This window comes from Thermomyces lanuginosus (assembly GCF_041956635.1).
Source record: "Thermomyces lanuginosus strain ATCC 200065 unplaced genomic scaffold VTN49scaffold_40, whole genome shotgun sequence".
Classification (NCBI taxonomy): domain Eukaryota; kingdom Fungi; phylum Ascomycota; class Eurotiomycetes; order Eurotiales; family Trichocomaceae; genus Thermomyces; species Thermomyces lanuginosus.
Window position 1 is genome coordinate 389,314 of NW_027192374.1, and position 14,345 is coordinate 403,658.

General features: G+C 53.4%; 7 protein-coding genes across 7 annotated transcripts; 4 read left to right on the forward strand and 3 right to left on the reverse strand.

Moving 5' to 3' along the window:
* Positions 1–11: 11 nt before the first annotated feature.
* On the reverse strand, positions 12–1,266 carry VTN49DRAFT_6100 (uncharacterized protein; the record flags this gene model as incomplete). Its single annotated transcript, XM_069414232.1, has 2 exons — positions 12–1,141; positions 1,191–1,266. 2 exons carry the CDS (start codon positions 1,264–1,266, stop codon positions 12–14), a joined length of 1,206 nt encoding a protein of 401 aa, XP_069265498.1.
* Positions 1,267–1,426: 160 nt separating this feature from the next.
* VTN49DRAFT_6101 (uncharacterized protein) lies at positions 1,427–2,291 on the forward strand (the record flags this gene model as incomplete). The annotated part of the gene is made up of 6 exons (XM_069414233.1): positions 1,427–1,585; positions 1,646–1,717; positions 1,823–1,897; positions 1,957–1,989; positions 2,063–2,078; positions 2,140–2,291. The coding sequence occupies 6 exons, from the start codon at positions 1,427–1,429 to the stop codon at positions 2,289–2,291; spliced, it is 507 nt and encodes a 168-aa protein (XP_069265499.1).
* A 415-nt stretch (positions 2,292–2,706) lies between these two features.
* Positions 2,707–6,699, reverse strand: VTN49DRAFT_6102 (uncharacterized protein; the record flags this gene model as incomplete). Its single annotated transcript, XM_069414234.1, has 4 exons — positions 2,707–3,045; positions 3,110–3,904; positions 3,951–4,319; positions 4,372–6,699. 4 exons carry the CDS (start codon positions 6,697–6,699, stop codon positions 2,707–2,709), a joined length of 3,831 nt encoding a protein of 1,276 aa, XP_069265500.1.
* A 662-nt stretch (positions 6,700–7,361) lies between these two features.
* Positions 7,362–8,894, forward strand: VTN49DRAFT_6103 (uncharacterized protein; the record flags this gene model as incomplete). Its single annotated transcript, XM_069414235.1, has 6 exons — positions 7,362–7,389; positions 7,441–7,544; positions 7,609–7,734; positions 7,785–7,828; positions 7,881–7,958; positions 8,018–8,894. The coding sequence occupies 6 exons, from the start codon at positions 7,362–7,364 to the stop codon at positions 8,892–8,894; spliced, it is 1,257 nt and encodes a 418-aa protein (XP_069265501.1).
* Positions 8,895–9,166: 272 nt separating this feature from the next.
* VTN49DRAFT_6104 (uncharacterized protein) lies at positions 9,167–10,405 on the reverse strand (the record flags this gene model as incomplete). Its single annotated transcript, XM_069414236.1, has 6 exons — positions 9,167–9,662; positions 9,721–9,803; positions 9,853–9,932; positions 9,991–10,028; positions 10,079–10,116; positions 10,172–10,405. 6 exons carry the CDS (start codon positions 10,403–10,405, stop codon positions 9,167–9,169), a joined length of 969 nt encoding a protein of 322 aa, XP_069265502.1.
* Positions 10,406–11,850: 1,445 nt separating this feature from the next.
* On the forward strand, positions 11,851–13,309 carry VTN49DRAFT_6105 (uncharacterized protein; the record flags this gene model as incomplete). Its single annotated transcript, XM_069414237.1, has 3 exons — positions 11,851–12,261; positions 12,315–12,834; positions 12,885–13,309. The coding sequence occupies 3 exons, from the start codon at positions 11,851–11,853 to the stop codon at positions 13,307–13,309; spliced, it is 1,356 nt and encodes a 451-aa protein (XP_069265503.1).
* A 27-nt stretch (positions 13,310–13,336) lies between these two features.
* On the forward strand, positions 13,337–14,067 carry VTN49DRAFT_6106 (uncharacterized protein; the record flags this gene model as incomplete). The annotated part of the gene is made up of 3 exons (XM_069414238.1): positions 13,337–13,461; positions 13,803–13,956; positions 14,044–14,067. The coding sequence occupies 3 exons, from the start codon at positions 13,337–13,339 to the stop codon at positions 14,065–14,067; spliced, it is 303 nt and encodes a 100-aa protein (XP_069265504.1).
* Between the last annotated feature and the right edge of the window lie 278 nt (positions 14,068–14,345).

A 14,345-nucleotide genomic window follows, 5' to 3' on the forward strand; every position in this document is an offset into this window, starting at 1 on the left:
GGAGGATATGGTTAGTCAGCATCAGATTCCGCGCGACTCACGGCCATCGGCGTCCCCAAACTCTCCAGACCTCGGTCGGTCGAGTTGATTGAGTTGTCGCCGGGTAAAGCGTCACCTTCCGGCGCCAGACCAGCTTCTGCGCGCAGCTTTTCGTACTGTTCACCGGCTTCCTTAATAAGAGCCTGGATCTCAGTTTCCCGGGTAGCGATCTCAGCCTTCTCCTTGCGTAGTTCCTCCATTCTATCAACGAGCATTTTCCCGGAAGCCTCCATTTCTGCCAGAGTAGCTTGCAACCGTCCCAAACACGTGGACAGATTGGGTAGAGGCGTCACCCTGGGCGGTGTCCGGGGACGTGCAGGCTCATCACGATTGCGACCCATGCCATCCATGGCCGCACGGGTCTGAGCAGCCTCATACGCAGCGTGGCGCTCGGCATCGGAGTCATCCTCTTCCTCGGCTTCCTCAGCCTCCTCGATCAACTCGCGCATTTCCTCCCGCTGCCGTCGCTGCTGCTCCCGCTCTGCTTTCCGACCAAGCGCAATTCGGCCATCCTCCACATACTCATCGAAACCTTCAGCAAAATCTTCGTCATCGGGCACAAGCCGGGTATCTCGCTCCTTTTGTCTCGGCTCCAACGGAAGATAGTCTTCTTCTTCTTGGCTTCCGTTCAATGAGATATACTCCTGTTCCCGGGCCAAGCGCGCTCGCCGAGCCTTCTTCTCTCTAATCTCCGCCTCGCTTGGAATTGCTGTAGGTTGTGACGACACCTGAACAACTTCACCGAACTTCGCCGCGACATCAATTTCCTTGCGATCTTCGTCGGACGCGGATACATCGGTTTGTTTGGGGGTTGAAGGAGTAGAGTCGCGCAGTTCCTTTAGGTATTCCTCACCGTAGCTCGGTCGATCCTGATCCGGGCCCACGCGGAAAGGGGGATGCTCTCTGGATCCCGTGGTTTGCGCGAGTCGTTCTGAGGCATTCTTTTCGAGGACACGTCGGCCCAGTCCTGGCCGCTTTGGAGTAATGACAGTCGTCTCGCTCGCATCATCAGTCATGGAAGTCTCTCCCGGACCAAAGGAGAGACGGAGCTTGGATTTGTGCTTGTTTTTCGCCACGGGTCTTTTGACGACAGGCTCATTATCTTTCAATTGTTAGCACTGTACGTTTGCGATTCCAGACGTAGTGCTCACCTTGACCACTCGAGTCATCTTCATCGTCGCCGCCGACTTTCCGGGCTTTGCGCCGACTCGCGAACGATGAACTCATGGTGTAAATAGTGGGAAATAGCCCTTATCGTTTCTCATACATTTGAACAAGATTTCCACTTTTCGCAGGCAACATCAGATTTCCAAGCTCGGTAGCCAACCAGCTCAATCGGATCAACCTTTTTCCGCTGCAGCTTAGGTATCGATTTGCATCAATCTGCATGAACACCGCAAACAAGACCCCAACGTCGCGGCAGTTAATTGACCCCAGCACAACCCTTGTTTCGAACTTTCTCCCTTTCAGACACGGTTCGCTCTCGTCTGTACGATCTGTCACCCTCGTCGTAACAATGCCTCAAGCACAACCCGAACTCAAAAAGGTGCGCCTTCCCGCTCATCTTCGTCAGTATCCAGATACTAACCGAGGGCACGGGACACAGTATATGGAAAAGAGATTATTCGTGCAGCTGAATGGGAATCGCAAAGTCATTGGAGTTCTCCGCGGCTACGATGTACGTGATATTCCTTCCTGGCTTTTCTCGATTCATACTCAAAGAGCTCGCGCTCGAACGTTGAGAGTTACTGGTCGGCACGGTTGGCTAACAATACGCGCGCAGGTGTTCATGAACATTGTCCTAGACGAGGCAGTCGAGGAGAAGGCCAACGGTGAGAAGGAGAAATTGGGGATGGTGGTATGTTCCCCTCATCGTTCTTTATTTGGGGGGCTTGTGCAAGGCTAAGTTTTTCCTAGGTTATTCGAGGAAACTCCGTTGTGATGCTCGAGGTACGCCGAACATTAGATCTGTTTCGTGAAGTCTACGAGATAGTTCTAACTAATGTGCTTTTCTTCGTTGCAGGCTCTCGAGCGGATAAGTGATAAATGAATGCATTAGCATCCCTTCCTCGTTACGAGAACGGTACGGTACGGAGAAAGTGAAGAGACAAAAGAAAAGAGCAGAAGCGCGAATTCAAATTCTCTTGATTACCATGCTCGTTATGGGTCGGCTGGGTTTTCTGGTTTTTATTACCATGGAGTTAATCTTGGGCGCTGGGTATCTTGATCGATGCATGCAGTGTTTCAAATGATGAATGGCATGATGCGATAGAGAAGAATTTCTCTGTTAGTAAATATAGTACCTCGCGAAAAGGCCACGTCGAGTTCTCTCAATTTTCCTTCTGATTCCGATCTTCCATGGAAATGATTAATCAATCGAGCATCAACATGCTCTGGCTCCTAATGTACACACGCCCTAGCCATGCATAAGAGGTTTCGTTGCCCACAGCAGCACAACCCGTAAATACTCTAGATGATCGAAAAAGAGGAATCAACCCAATGCGAACAGAATACCCTGCATTTTCGAAAGTAGTGAAAACTGAGCGAGGAAAAGCTCGCAGGGCTGGTCATCAATAATAGAACGCCTTGAACTCCGAAAATCATTCATCCTTTTCGACCCTCGACCCGGATGATGAAAGAAACAGAAAGGGGAAGGAAAGAAGGAGATTACTTGTTCTGATTCCCAAACTTCAGCTTCAACTTCAATCCCCCGCCCGGCGTGCCCGGTGTCCCCGGTGTGGTGGTCGTCGGCGTCGCTGTTGGAGCTGAGGGTGGCGGCAGTGTGATGTGCTTGGGAATCTGTAGTTTGGTAATAGTGTTAGAGTGAGGCGATGGCGAGGCTGTGCTACCGGACAGCTTAGAGGATTTGAAGGTGATCCGCGGTGCCGGCGGCGGCATGGCCTGCTCGTCGCGTTTGCGCTTGCTGCCCGCAGCAGCAGCGGTGGCGTCCTTGGTAGGGTGGAGAGATGTACGGAGGCGGCTGGAGCGGTAGAAGCGCATTTTTCCCTGAGGAGTTGCTTGTCAGCGGGGCCAGCACTTGAAATGAGGGAATTGGAAGAGAGGAGCTTACATTGCCCAGGTGTTCCGCTTTCCAGTATCGCGGATACTTGAGCTGCACAAGCAGTGAGGACTTCGAGTCGTAAAGGATCCGGCACAGGTCGACAAACTCGAGGACCTCGAGTGGGCCAAGGTAGGATGAGTTGGCGGCAGCCCATAGACATTCTTGCAGGGTTTCATTATCCTTGAGCTCCTCCTTGAGAGCCGCCAGTGCGCCCGGGACGGTTTGTTTCCGAGCCAGATCTGCGCGGCGCACGTCAGTCGTGGACTCCTGCTCGATGATAAGGCCGTCGGTCTGGACAGGTTGCTCGGGTGCTTGGTCGGTGCCAAAGGCTACGGGCGCCAGCGCTCGCCCGAACAAGCGATGGAGCTGACTCCGCATCCATGGCGACGGGTCAGCCGACATATTGTAGATGAACCACCGCAGGAGATTCGGGTTGCGGAACAAATCTAACTCAACCAGACATTCAAAGGCCTCCAGCCGCAGCTTGTCGTATGTGCCCGGCCGCGTATACTGCAGAAAATGCATCGCGTCAACGTCGATCAGCTTGGCCCGATGCAGGCGGAGCTGGCAGCGGATCGCAGTCCGGGTGTAGATGTTCTGGTACGAGGTGGACCACTCGTCCATACGCCGGTATCTGTCGATCTCGGCGATGGCATCCCTTTCAAGCTTTTCTTCGGCCTGTCGCTCCATTTCTCGCTGGACGTCGAAGTCAATGTCGTCGGGTTGCGACGATGACTCCACACGACCCTCGAGCGCATTGCACATGGAGGTCATCAACGAAGCAATGTAGAAGTTGTCCGAATACTATGACGGTTAGACCTTGTCAGACGGAGAAAACATGCCTACTTACCTCATTCTCAGAGTTGTCATTGAACTTAAGCTTCTCATAGATGAACTGCTTCGCCCTCATTGGCGTCTTCCCGCTGTTGTCTCGAATCTGAGACACGGCATCGGGAATAACTTTCTGCAGGATATACGAGGCCCTGTCGGAGAAGTCGTTCGCCCGCGTGACATGCGAACCCGGCAAGCAGAATAATTCTTGAAACGCTTTCTCCAGATGGAACAAGCCAAGCCAGTTGATTTCCTCCTTGGCGTGCTTGACCAATGCCTGCGCAGCCATTACACGGATGCCGTGGAAATATCGCCGATCCATCAGCGTGCGGACCAGAATCGTCGACACAAGCGGATGCGGGCGCTGGACCGCCATGTACTGCATGGACTGTTGCCAAGATTAGCTCCAGAACGTCATACCTCTGTAGGTGGAAGCATACCTCCAACTGTGCGACAACATCCCGATCTTGCTGGAGTTGCGACAAATACATGTAGCCAGGCATTGCCAGCGACAGTTTGCAGATCCACTCGAAATCGGCATCCATCCGGATCCATTCGTACGATTCCTGTCCCATGCGCTCCTCCTCTTCCTTGCTCCAGTCGGCTAATCTCCATTCACGCATCTCTTCGTCGCTCTGAAGAACGTCGCCCAAACAGTACAGTAACACATCGTTTTCCAACTCCTGATTTGAATCCCCACCGCTTGCCGCGACTGCACGTTCTCTTTGTCGTTTGCTCCGCTTTAGGCGTTTGTACTTGGTGTTGTAAGGGATATCCAGTTTCGTAACCCCTTCCTTGATTTCAACAATGTGCTCGTAGGGCGTACCGTCAGCCTCATGGATTCGGATTGTCATCGACCCCGTGAAGACCGGCTGAACCGCCCCGGCATACACGCTTCGAATCTCTTCCTTGACGTCTCGCATAAAGTTCTGCTTTTCGAGATTTCTCGGTGGCTGATTTTCTCCCTGGACCTGTTTGATCATGATTTCGACGACCAGTTTCTTCTTGTTGAACCTCTGGGTGGCTGTGAATCGTGGACATCCTGCTCCGTACACCCATTGGTTGAAGAAAACATCAAGTTTAGCGTGCCCAATCTTCTCGCACGTCCGGATAAAGTACGACGTGGTGACCGCGCCATTGGCCAAGTCGCCCATCCGAGCGTTTAGCAACAAACGAGAAATGATTCGACTCATCGTCGGCTTTCCGCTCGCCTTGGCTAGCCGTCGCTCAAGGATGAAGAGAACGAGCGGTGCCTTGAGTTCGATAAATTCCAGCTCCGACGGGTCTAGCTTGAGATAGTTGCCCATGTCGTAGATAGACGGCCGCTCGTAATCCATGTCGCAGACGCGATCCGACATCTGCTTCATCCGGAATCGATACTCGTTGTTGCCGCAAAGCTTCCGCATGAATGTGTCCGTGATGTAGTAGGCCATGCCGACAATGACCCAGGTGTCGGCAGGCTCCTTCGGTATGAGGTTCATGCCGATCCACTGGCTTGCAACGGTATGGACCAGTGTCCTGGTCGACTCGTACAGAGGGTCGATGATGTCGGTCGGAAAAAGAACGTGGTTGCTGCAAATGGACAGGGACGCGGTTACGGTGGTATCTTGAGGGGCATCATCGACAAAGCAGAACTTGCAGCTCGAAAACGGGTACGAGCCGTAGGTCATGGAAAAGTAGTCGACGGCCCGGGCCATGGGAAAGCAGGTATTGCGCACATCCTCCGCTCGTCCTGGAAGACAAAACGCGTGGACCGGAACTGCGTTTTGGCCGAGCTGATCGTCCTGATCGCTCTCGCGGAATTCGGACAGATTAACGTATTCAAAGGGCCCCACGGCGAACCCGATCTGCTGCGCGGACAGGTTTGCAGCGCAGGCGAACGACACGGTCTTCTTTGACGGATCTCTCGGGTCCACGATCTCATCCGTCATGTCCCCGGAGCATACAACCGACATGTCCAGCGTATCGTCGTCGGCGGACAGCCCGGAAGGACGAACGCCATTCATAGCGCTTTTGGCTGTTCCCTCAGCCGATGAGAGTGCGCCATCTGTACTTCGCGCACCAAACACGTCACTCAGCGAGCAAGGGCATCGGATAGAGATCTCCCATGTGCATCGGGAGAGCGGGTCGTCGACACAAGGGAACAAGGAGGACCCCGCACCGAGCCCGGTCGCGTTTGTCGTGTACACATGGGGATACCGCCGATCGCCACTGTCGACGCCAACAAACTGGAGCCCCTCGCGAATATTGTCCACCGTGAATTCGATATACACCGTCAACGCTGTGAAGCGCGGTTGGGACGTTTCAGTCCGCGTGGTCGCGATGTCGGGATCATCGGAATTGCCAATCGACCGCAGAGCCACCTGATTCTGTGCCTCGATCGAGAACGGATCAAGTTCTTCGATCCGGACGCTCTTGGGAATAGTGATGTAAAGCTCCGGCTCCCTCTGCGGTTGCAGAAAGGGTTCCAGTTTATCAGCCAAGCGCTGGTAATATTGAACACCGTACAAATTTAGGGAAGCACATGGGTCCGAGTATTTAGTTGTAGCCGCTTTCCCGCAGACGTTCAGCCGCTTCAGCTCGCCCTGGCGGAAGTTGAGCTTGATCACCTTCAGATCCTTGTAGTGTGGGTGGATCGTGATCTCAGTCTTTCCCTTAAGACTCTTGCTCCGGAAATCCACCTCCAGCTCTAGCTTCTGATGCGCGACGGAGAAACCCAGGCCAGGCCACGTCGGCCCGACGCCTGGCGTTTCCACCACGCTGGGCATACTGAAGGACGACTTCAACCGCGACGGGCGCTATGCGCGCAACTCCTCCGGGCCATCCAGCGTCATGACCAACCTCGCTCTATCTCAGCGCGCGCTGAACGAGCACCACTAATTGCCGACCGCCGGCCTGCGCAGGATTCGAGAGAGAAACTCGGGCGGTGGGAAATTTTTGGCGACGGAACGAATCAAGGACTCGTAGCGATCGGGCCGGGAGGGAAGATATCCGAGTCGGAGCCAGTCCCTAATGGCAGCTGAAGATTCCCGGGCTGGATTGAGGTTCCGTCTTTCTTATAGATTACGATGAAGGATCGCCCTGAGCGACTGGTGCTGGATCATCGCCGCCGCTGGGGTTCGGCGTTGACCGCGACCAGGAAATTCACGTGATCTGCCCGCCTCTTGTAAACACCAGGGCCCCGTGCGTGCGGAGCAATTCTGCAGCAGAACGCGTCCTCAGGACGAGGTAGTGTGTGACAGGCATATTGTTCTGGTCAGGCTGTCATTAGAATCTCTGCGCCAGTGTGAATTGACAGACCAGGACACTTCTTGACCTCCTGGTGACCTCCGACGTGCACTATTGAAACCCCACGGCATGCTCTAGGCGGTCAGAAGAAGGCATTCACGGCATTCCACGCTGAGATCGGCTCTGGCTCGCTTCAAATACCATGTCCAGACTGTTCAACATGGTCAAAGGTATAGTTAGATCGGCGTTTCGAGGCGGTCTGGTAGCTCATCATCCATTAGCAACACAGGATTCGCTCTCGGACGAGGCGCTCCTCCCACTCAAATCGTACAAATATTCGGCCGTGGACAAGTCATTCATATCTCGATATGTTCTTAAGCACTATGTAAGTCGTTGCCGGTTCCATGGCCAACGGCTGATCTTGTGCTTATGGTTATGACGTCGTATAGTGGAACGCCTTTGTAGAATTGCTGCCATTATGGCTCGCCCCGAACATGGTGACCCTGCTAGGGTTCGCCTTTGTGGTGGTAAATGTGGCCTTGGTGGTGATTGTCATGCCAGATCTCGTTGGGCCGGTATGTTTTCCTGGAGCTGAGACAGGGAAATTTTGCTAATCTCGGCCCAGGGACCGACTTGGCTTTACTATAGTTTCGCGTTTGGGGTGTGGATGTACGTACATTCTGGCATGAAGGCGGCCCACGGGCTGACGGTGTGACTGTAGGTACTCGACATTTGACAACGTCGACGGGAAACAGGCCCGGCGGACAGGAACGTCCAGCGGGCTTGGAGAACTTTTTGAGTAAGGCAGCGCGAGTGGCCCCATATGACCAACCGAATGGCGACGACTAATCATTGTAGCCATGGAATCGACTCACTGAACTGTACTCTGGCGAGCCTTCTCGAGACAGCAGCCATGGGCCTTGGGGCAACGCGCCTCGGAGCGTTCACTGCGCTTATCCCCTGCCTGCCCATGTTCTTTTCTACCTGGGAGACCTATCACACGCATACGCTCTATCTAGGGTACTTCAACGGTCCCACTGAAGGCCTGCTGATTGCCATTGCTGTGATGATTGCTTCTGGATACTACGGCCCGCACATCTGGCGGTATCCTGTGGCGGACGTGATCGGCTTCCGCAGCATCTTAGGTGATCGCAACGTGATCGACCTATGGGTTCTGGTTGTCTTTGGCTCATTTATGGTGGCGCACCTCCCGTCTTGCGTCCTAAATGTCATAGCAGCGCGGAGACGGCAGAACCTGCCGTTGCTCCCCGTATTCATGGAGTGGATGCCCATTCTGGTCTTTACGGCGGGGGTCACATCTTGGGTCTTTTCTCCATACTCATCGCTGTTAACAGACAACCATCTGGTGCTCTTTTGTGTGACGATGTCGTTCGTCTTTGGTCGCATGACAACGAAGATCATCCTCGCCCATCTTCTACGGCAGCCGTTTCCGTACTGGACGGTGATGTTAGCCCCGCTCATCGGCGGCGCGGTTCTCGCGAATCTTCCGCGGATTGGGTTGCCCCAGATTAATCCCACTCTCGAGCTCTGGTATTTGCGTGGATACTTGGCTTTCGCTTTTGTCGCCTACATGCATTGGGCTCTTCTGGTCATCAACCGGATCACGACTTTTCTGGGTATCAATTGCCTGACAATCAAGAAAGACAAAACCACAGCGCGTGAAGAGGCTTTTCGGAATTTTGGAGGGGCTAAGGCTGACATCAAGCATCATTGAGCACGCCCCGTCATACATTCAAGCGAGCAGAGCTTTGCGATTTCAGCTTTCTTACCCTGATCGCCATGGAATGGCATGAGCGAAGAACATAGATTTGCAGGGTCCCAGGAGGAAAATGTTCATGGATTTGATAGAGCTGCTGATGAAAAAAATAAATGTATATACGGCATTTGGTAATTATTCTTGTTTTGGAGATGCTGATGACTTCCGGGAATGACCTAAAATATATAGCCCAATACACTTCTGTGCCTTCAATGCACTCGTCCTGGCCATCACTGCGGTCGATACGAAACCACCTTACCAAACGTGTCCGCCATTCCCCAGATACCATGCCTGAGACAGCTCAACTGAACAATCTGGGAATGGTCGACAAACAGATTGACATCGACCCCAAACTCGCGGATATACCAATTATACACCTTTGGGTCGGCCGCCTCGAACATGACACGTTCCTGTGGCAGCTCCTTCATGATCGTGCTCACCACGTCCGTGCGCCACGAGCGCACGTTCTCGGTGATGCCCTCAGACTCGATCATCAGCCGCTCCACGCCGGCATCTAAAAATTTGCGGCCCATGTTGATCAGCTTGCCCGGATCGGATGTACCGATGGCTTCGAGCTCGCCGGCCGCGGTGTCACCGCCGGCACCAAATTGGATGCCTAGTTCTGGTTTCGCTTTGAGCTTGTACGAGTGGACTTTGTCGACAAGACGCAGCCAGTCGTCGCCAGGAATGGAGAGGAAGCCGGAGGAGATCTCGATGACATCGAAGCTAAGCTCGTTAGCATTGTCTTGCGGTTATGGCTCGACGCAGAAGCGTTGGAGCTAACCCCAGATCCTTGCACTTGCGGAGGTACTTGTCGAATACCGATTCGACATCGGCATGCGTTAAGAGATGTTCGGCCCAGCCGCCCTGGTGAAGTCAGAAATCTGAGGGATTAGGTATGATGTGCGTTCGTCACCGTCGACACGTAGACGTCGTGCGAATGTGCAAGCTCAATGAGCTCTCGCAGAGGCTTTTCTTCAAACAGGGAGAAGGAGCCTGGCTTGACCATCAGCTCCATGTACTACATGCGACATAGCCATCCGGTAAGGTTTACCTCCAGCAAATTTCAGACCGTCAATATGCGTGCCCATGCTGATCCCAGCGTCAGTGGTGATTTGGATCTCTCTTCCATCGCTTCTTACGTTTCGAGGACATCTTGCAAATATCGCTTTCCCATCACCTTACCAAGCCGGTCAGAATCAATCCGCCTTTTTCACTTTCACCACAGATCCTACCGTGTAGTATGGTCCTCGAATCTCTGTCACGCCTTTGCTCCGCGGCTTAGGTGGACGAGGATTTGACCGCGCAAAGCCAAAGCCATTCTCTTTGTCTTGTAGCAGAGTTATTCCTCGCTGCGATAGAGCGCTTGAAGAGGTCGAGAACGGCGCATGTCCACTACGCTGTCTGAATGTACGAGGGCATGGACGTAGAGGCCTCGATTGGACGGCTTGACGGGCAGAAGACAGCATGATTCTGAAATTGGCGACAACAGTAAACAAATATATATGAATAAATACTGAATAACTGAATTTGGACTTCTTGCGCTTGCTTTTATTTACTGACAGCTTGTTCTGGTCTGTTGACGCGCTCCTGACGTCAAGGCCGTGGAACATCTCACGGCGGACCAAACAGACGGATTTTGACAGTTCCATGACAGAGGTCATTTCTAGCAATAACCTCTGAGCATGATGTTCCTAAGTATAATATTGCAACGCGCAGGACTGCTTCAGTTGCACAGCTTGGATAGGGCCGAGGCAACCACGATTCCCAAGATGAAGTTGGAGCAAACCAAATGACGTCGATCCCACGTGGTTAGTCAACTAACTTACCTACCTGGGTTAGGTGGGTATGACTTATCACGATGGCCCATATCGATGCCTCAGGCATTAAGTTAATGTCACGTGACAACCTCCAAAGTTTTGATCGACATCGGAATCGGAGCTGATTTGGTCCGGTCGTAAAAGCCGTCATTCCATTTGGCACTCCAAAACTCCACTCGCAACAAGTTTATCCGGCGGCATCCGAGCCAACCATGTCTGCGGTGCACATCACAGACTGGCCGACGGAGAATCGAGCCGAGGGATACGGTAAGTAGAGCCCAAACATACCACAGGAGGTTGTCCAAAGCCTCGAAGGACGAAATTCAGCTGAGTTCAGCTCAGGCTGCTGCTGTCCAGCTTGCACGGGGTATCCCGTAGTCGCTGACATCTTATAGAAGGATAAGCCCCGCCAGCATGACCGCCTTGTCTGCGTCACTTGACACTCCTTGCATGCGGCTTCGGATTCCCAGCGATTCCATTGCGGGCCAGATCGAACCCACATGATGTGGCCGCCCGATACGCCAATCGACTGCCGGATCGTCCAAGTTCCGTCGCAGACAAGCGAATCAATGATGCTTGGCTTGGACGTCGTGTGCTTTTTTACCATAATTGGGGTTAGACGTCGGCATTTATTGGAGCGGACAAACTTTAGGGCAAAGAGTAGCCAAGGGTCTTTCGGACCAAGACCTGAGTTCTCTACCAACAAACCTCGGTTTCGGATGTTGCTGGCTTCCAGCCCAAGCCTGCATTTGTCCCATGACGCCATGGATACATGACTTGATACGAAATTCTCTCCCAGTCGGGAAAGGTGCTTAGACAAACTGTCGCCGGGCTCCAGCTATGCCTGCATTATCGCCGCCTGGCGGTACGCAGGTTATCCCATGTCCGAGCTGGAGTGTGTGTGGACATACATAGCAGAGCTTTCCTTCCCCTGTCCTGGGTTAAGGTACTGGTTGATCAACGTACCAAAAAAAAAAAACCGTAGTCCGTTGCGGTCCGTCAACCCTTGATAAATACATTTTGCAGGTTTGAAAGACCAAGGGCGCGGACGTCACGCATCGGCTCAGTCGGATTGATCTCTTGGAGAGCCTGCAATGGGCGTAGGAGCGTTTTTGGAGCCGCTCGTGGTCATTGTGCTCCTTTTTGGAGGCACCTGGATCAACCGGGAGACCCAGCGACCAGGCTATTTCTCACGACGAGTGTCGTCCGATACCCTTTTGGAAGAGGAAGCGTTACTACACAGCACCGATGATGCCAACGTTCTCGAGTCTGGCCGAGCGAGCCCTCCGCTCAAACAACCGTCGGTGAACCGCCGCTCTACGTCCCCGTCGTTGTTGGTCCAAGATGAAAAGCAACGTTGGCGGACACGAATAGTGGGCATTGGCCGATGGACGTACGAAGTGCGATCGCCGAATACCGCCGTCTTTCAAAATCGCCTTCTGAGCCGCGTCCTCCGGCGTTTTCCATTCTTGGTGGAATGCTGGTACTGGGCTTTGGTGTACTGGGTAGTCATCCCATCACCCTGTTGCATCGAAATTATTGCTGACCATGTGTGCAGACCTACCAACTTGGACGCGCGTTTACTGCGCTGACGCTCCAAGGCGACACCGTTGATGTCGCCCGCGAGCATGCGCTGCAGTTGATCCGGCTCGAGCAAGCGCTGGGGATATTTATCGAGCGAGACGTCCAGGAATTTTTCTTGCAGCGCCCGCGCTTGATGCAGTTGACTAACTGGACCTACTCATTCATTCATATTCCTGGAACCATTGCGTTCCTGGTCTGGCTTTACTACTACACGACAACTCGCAATTCATGGGACCTCTTGTCGGTCCGGAAGCATGGCTCGCCCGCCGGGCCGCCGCTTTACGCCGCGCGCCGACGAACCCTGGCAGTCTGCAATCTGCTTGCGTTTATTGTCTTTACTCTGTGGCCCTGCATGCCTCCGCGTCTACTCAGCGACCCAGACGTTGAAGGCCCTGTCGGCGATTTGGCGCGAAGCTACGGGTTCGTGGACACTGTCCACGGCGCCAACGGCGCCAGCAGCATCTGGACGCAGAATCGTTTCTGCAATCAATACGGTGCGTTCACTATTTCCTTCCTTAATCGCTTCCTGCTGACGAGCATCCAGCTGCGATGCCTTCGCTCCATTTTGGCTATTCGCTCATGATTGGTCTTACCATCTTGACAATTCCGCTGCCGCGGGAGCACCGCAAGTCTAAAACTCTTGTTGTGCCACGCCTGCATCTTCGCATCTCCCTCCCCTCGTGGCGCCGTGCAGCGTGTGTGGTTGTGGGAGTTGCTTACCCGTTGATAATTTTGGCGGCCATCATCGCGACGGCGAACCATTTTGTCCTCGATGCCGTCGCGGGCGGTCTCGTTTGCGCCGTCGGCTGGCATGCGAACCGGATCTTGCTGAACCTACTACCGCTGGAGGATTATTTCCTCTGGGCCCTGCGTCTGCATAAACCCGTGCGGCCGATGGTCGAGGTACCGAAGCCGGGCGATGACTCAAGTGACGCCGACTCCGTCGACCGTGCGGTATTGATCTCTTGAACATCCTCCCACCCTGCTGCTATTGTGATGATCTTTACTTGTATATATGGTAGGCCTATACCAGTCTACGACGATGTAATACATGTCAACCAGTCAATCTCTCCAGTTCAGAGGCTGGGAGGATCCCAGGATTCCCAATTCCTCGTATCACCGTAAATATCCGGCCTGTCGGGAGATCCGGCGCTATCATGGAGGCTGGGAACTGTGACTCGAACAGTGCTGGACGCCGTACCGCCTGTTGCACTCGTCACTGCATCCTCTCCGCCTTGGTTGGTCTCTTCACCACGTATTCTCGTATCGTCGTTTTTCCACCCTTTTTTTTTTCCTTTTTCATCGCTGGCCTTGGCTCTGTCAACCCCATTCCGCATCTTCCCCCTACCCCAACAGAGCTTCTCGCGTCCCGTCTGTTCCATCAACGCACTCTCATCTGATTTCCTGCCTGCATTCCCACTTCTCACGGGTGGTCATCGAGCATCTCGCGATTCTCAATCAGCTCCAAATCGCTCCTCATCACCACCGTCCGCCGCTGCGCGCTGGATTTTTCATCACCGTTCGAGTCTGCATCGCGCTTGAGACGCTGTGAGTCGCAGGTGGGTGGCCTCTGCGTGTTTTTTCGGCATCGTCGCCCAGCGGTGGTTGGTGTGAAGGTTAGCCATCAGATGTCCTAGCGCCGATCAATTTAATTTTTTTTTTTTTCCTTGAGACATTCAGGTTCTGATCATCATCTTCTCCAGGTCCTCTCGGGAATAATCTTGTGAATTCTGTCCTGTAGCGCATTGCCATCAGACGTTGGTGGTGCTGCCTCTACTGTGAGGTTGTGAATCTACGCCTTTATCGCACCTCCATCAATCAGAGCAGGCCTCTTTAACATTTTTTGCTGTCTTGAATTTATTGATTAAATTTATTCTCTGATCAAGACTGCTCTGCTGTTGTTGGCGTCATTCTCGCTGGAACGTCGACGCGTCCAAGCACCCGCCACTGCAAACTCCGCTCTCCTGTGTCGCGCCTCTTTTTTTTCTCCACCAAAACCCGAACT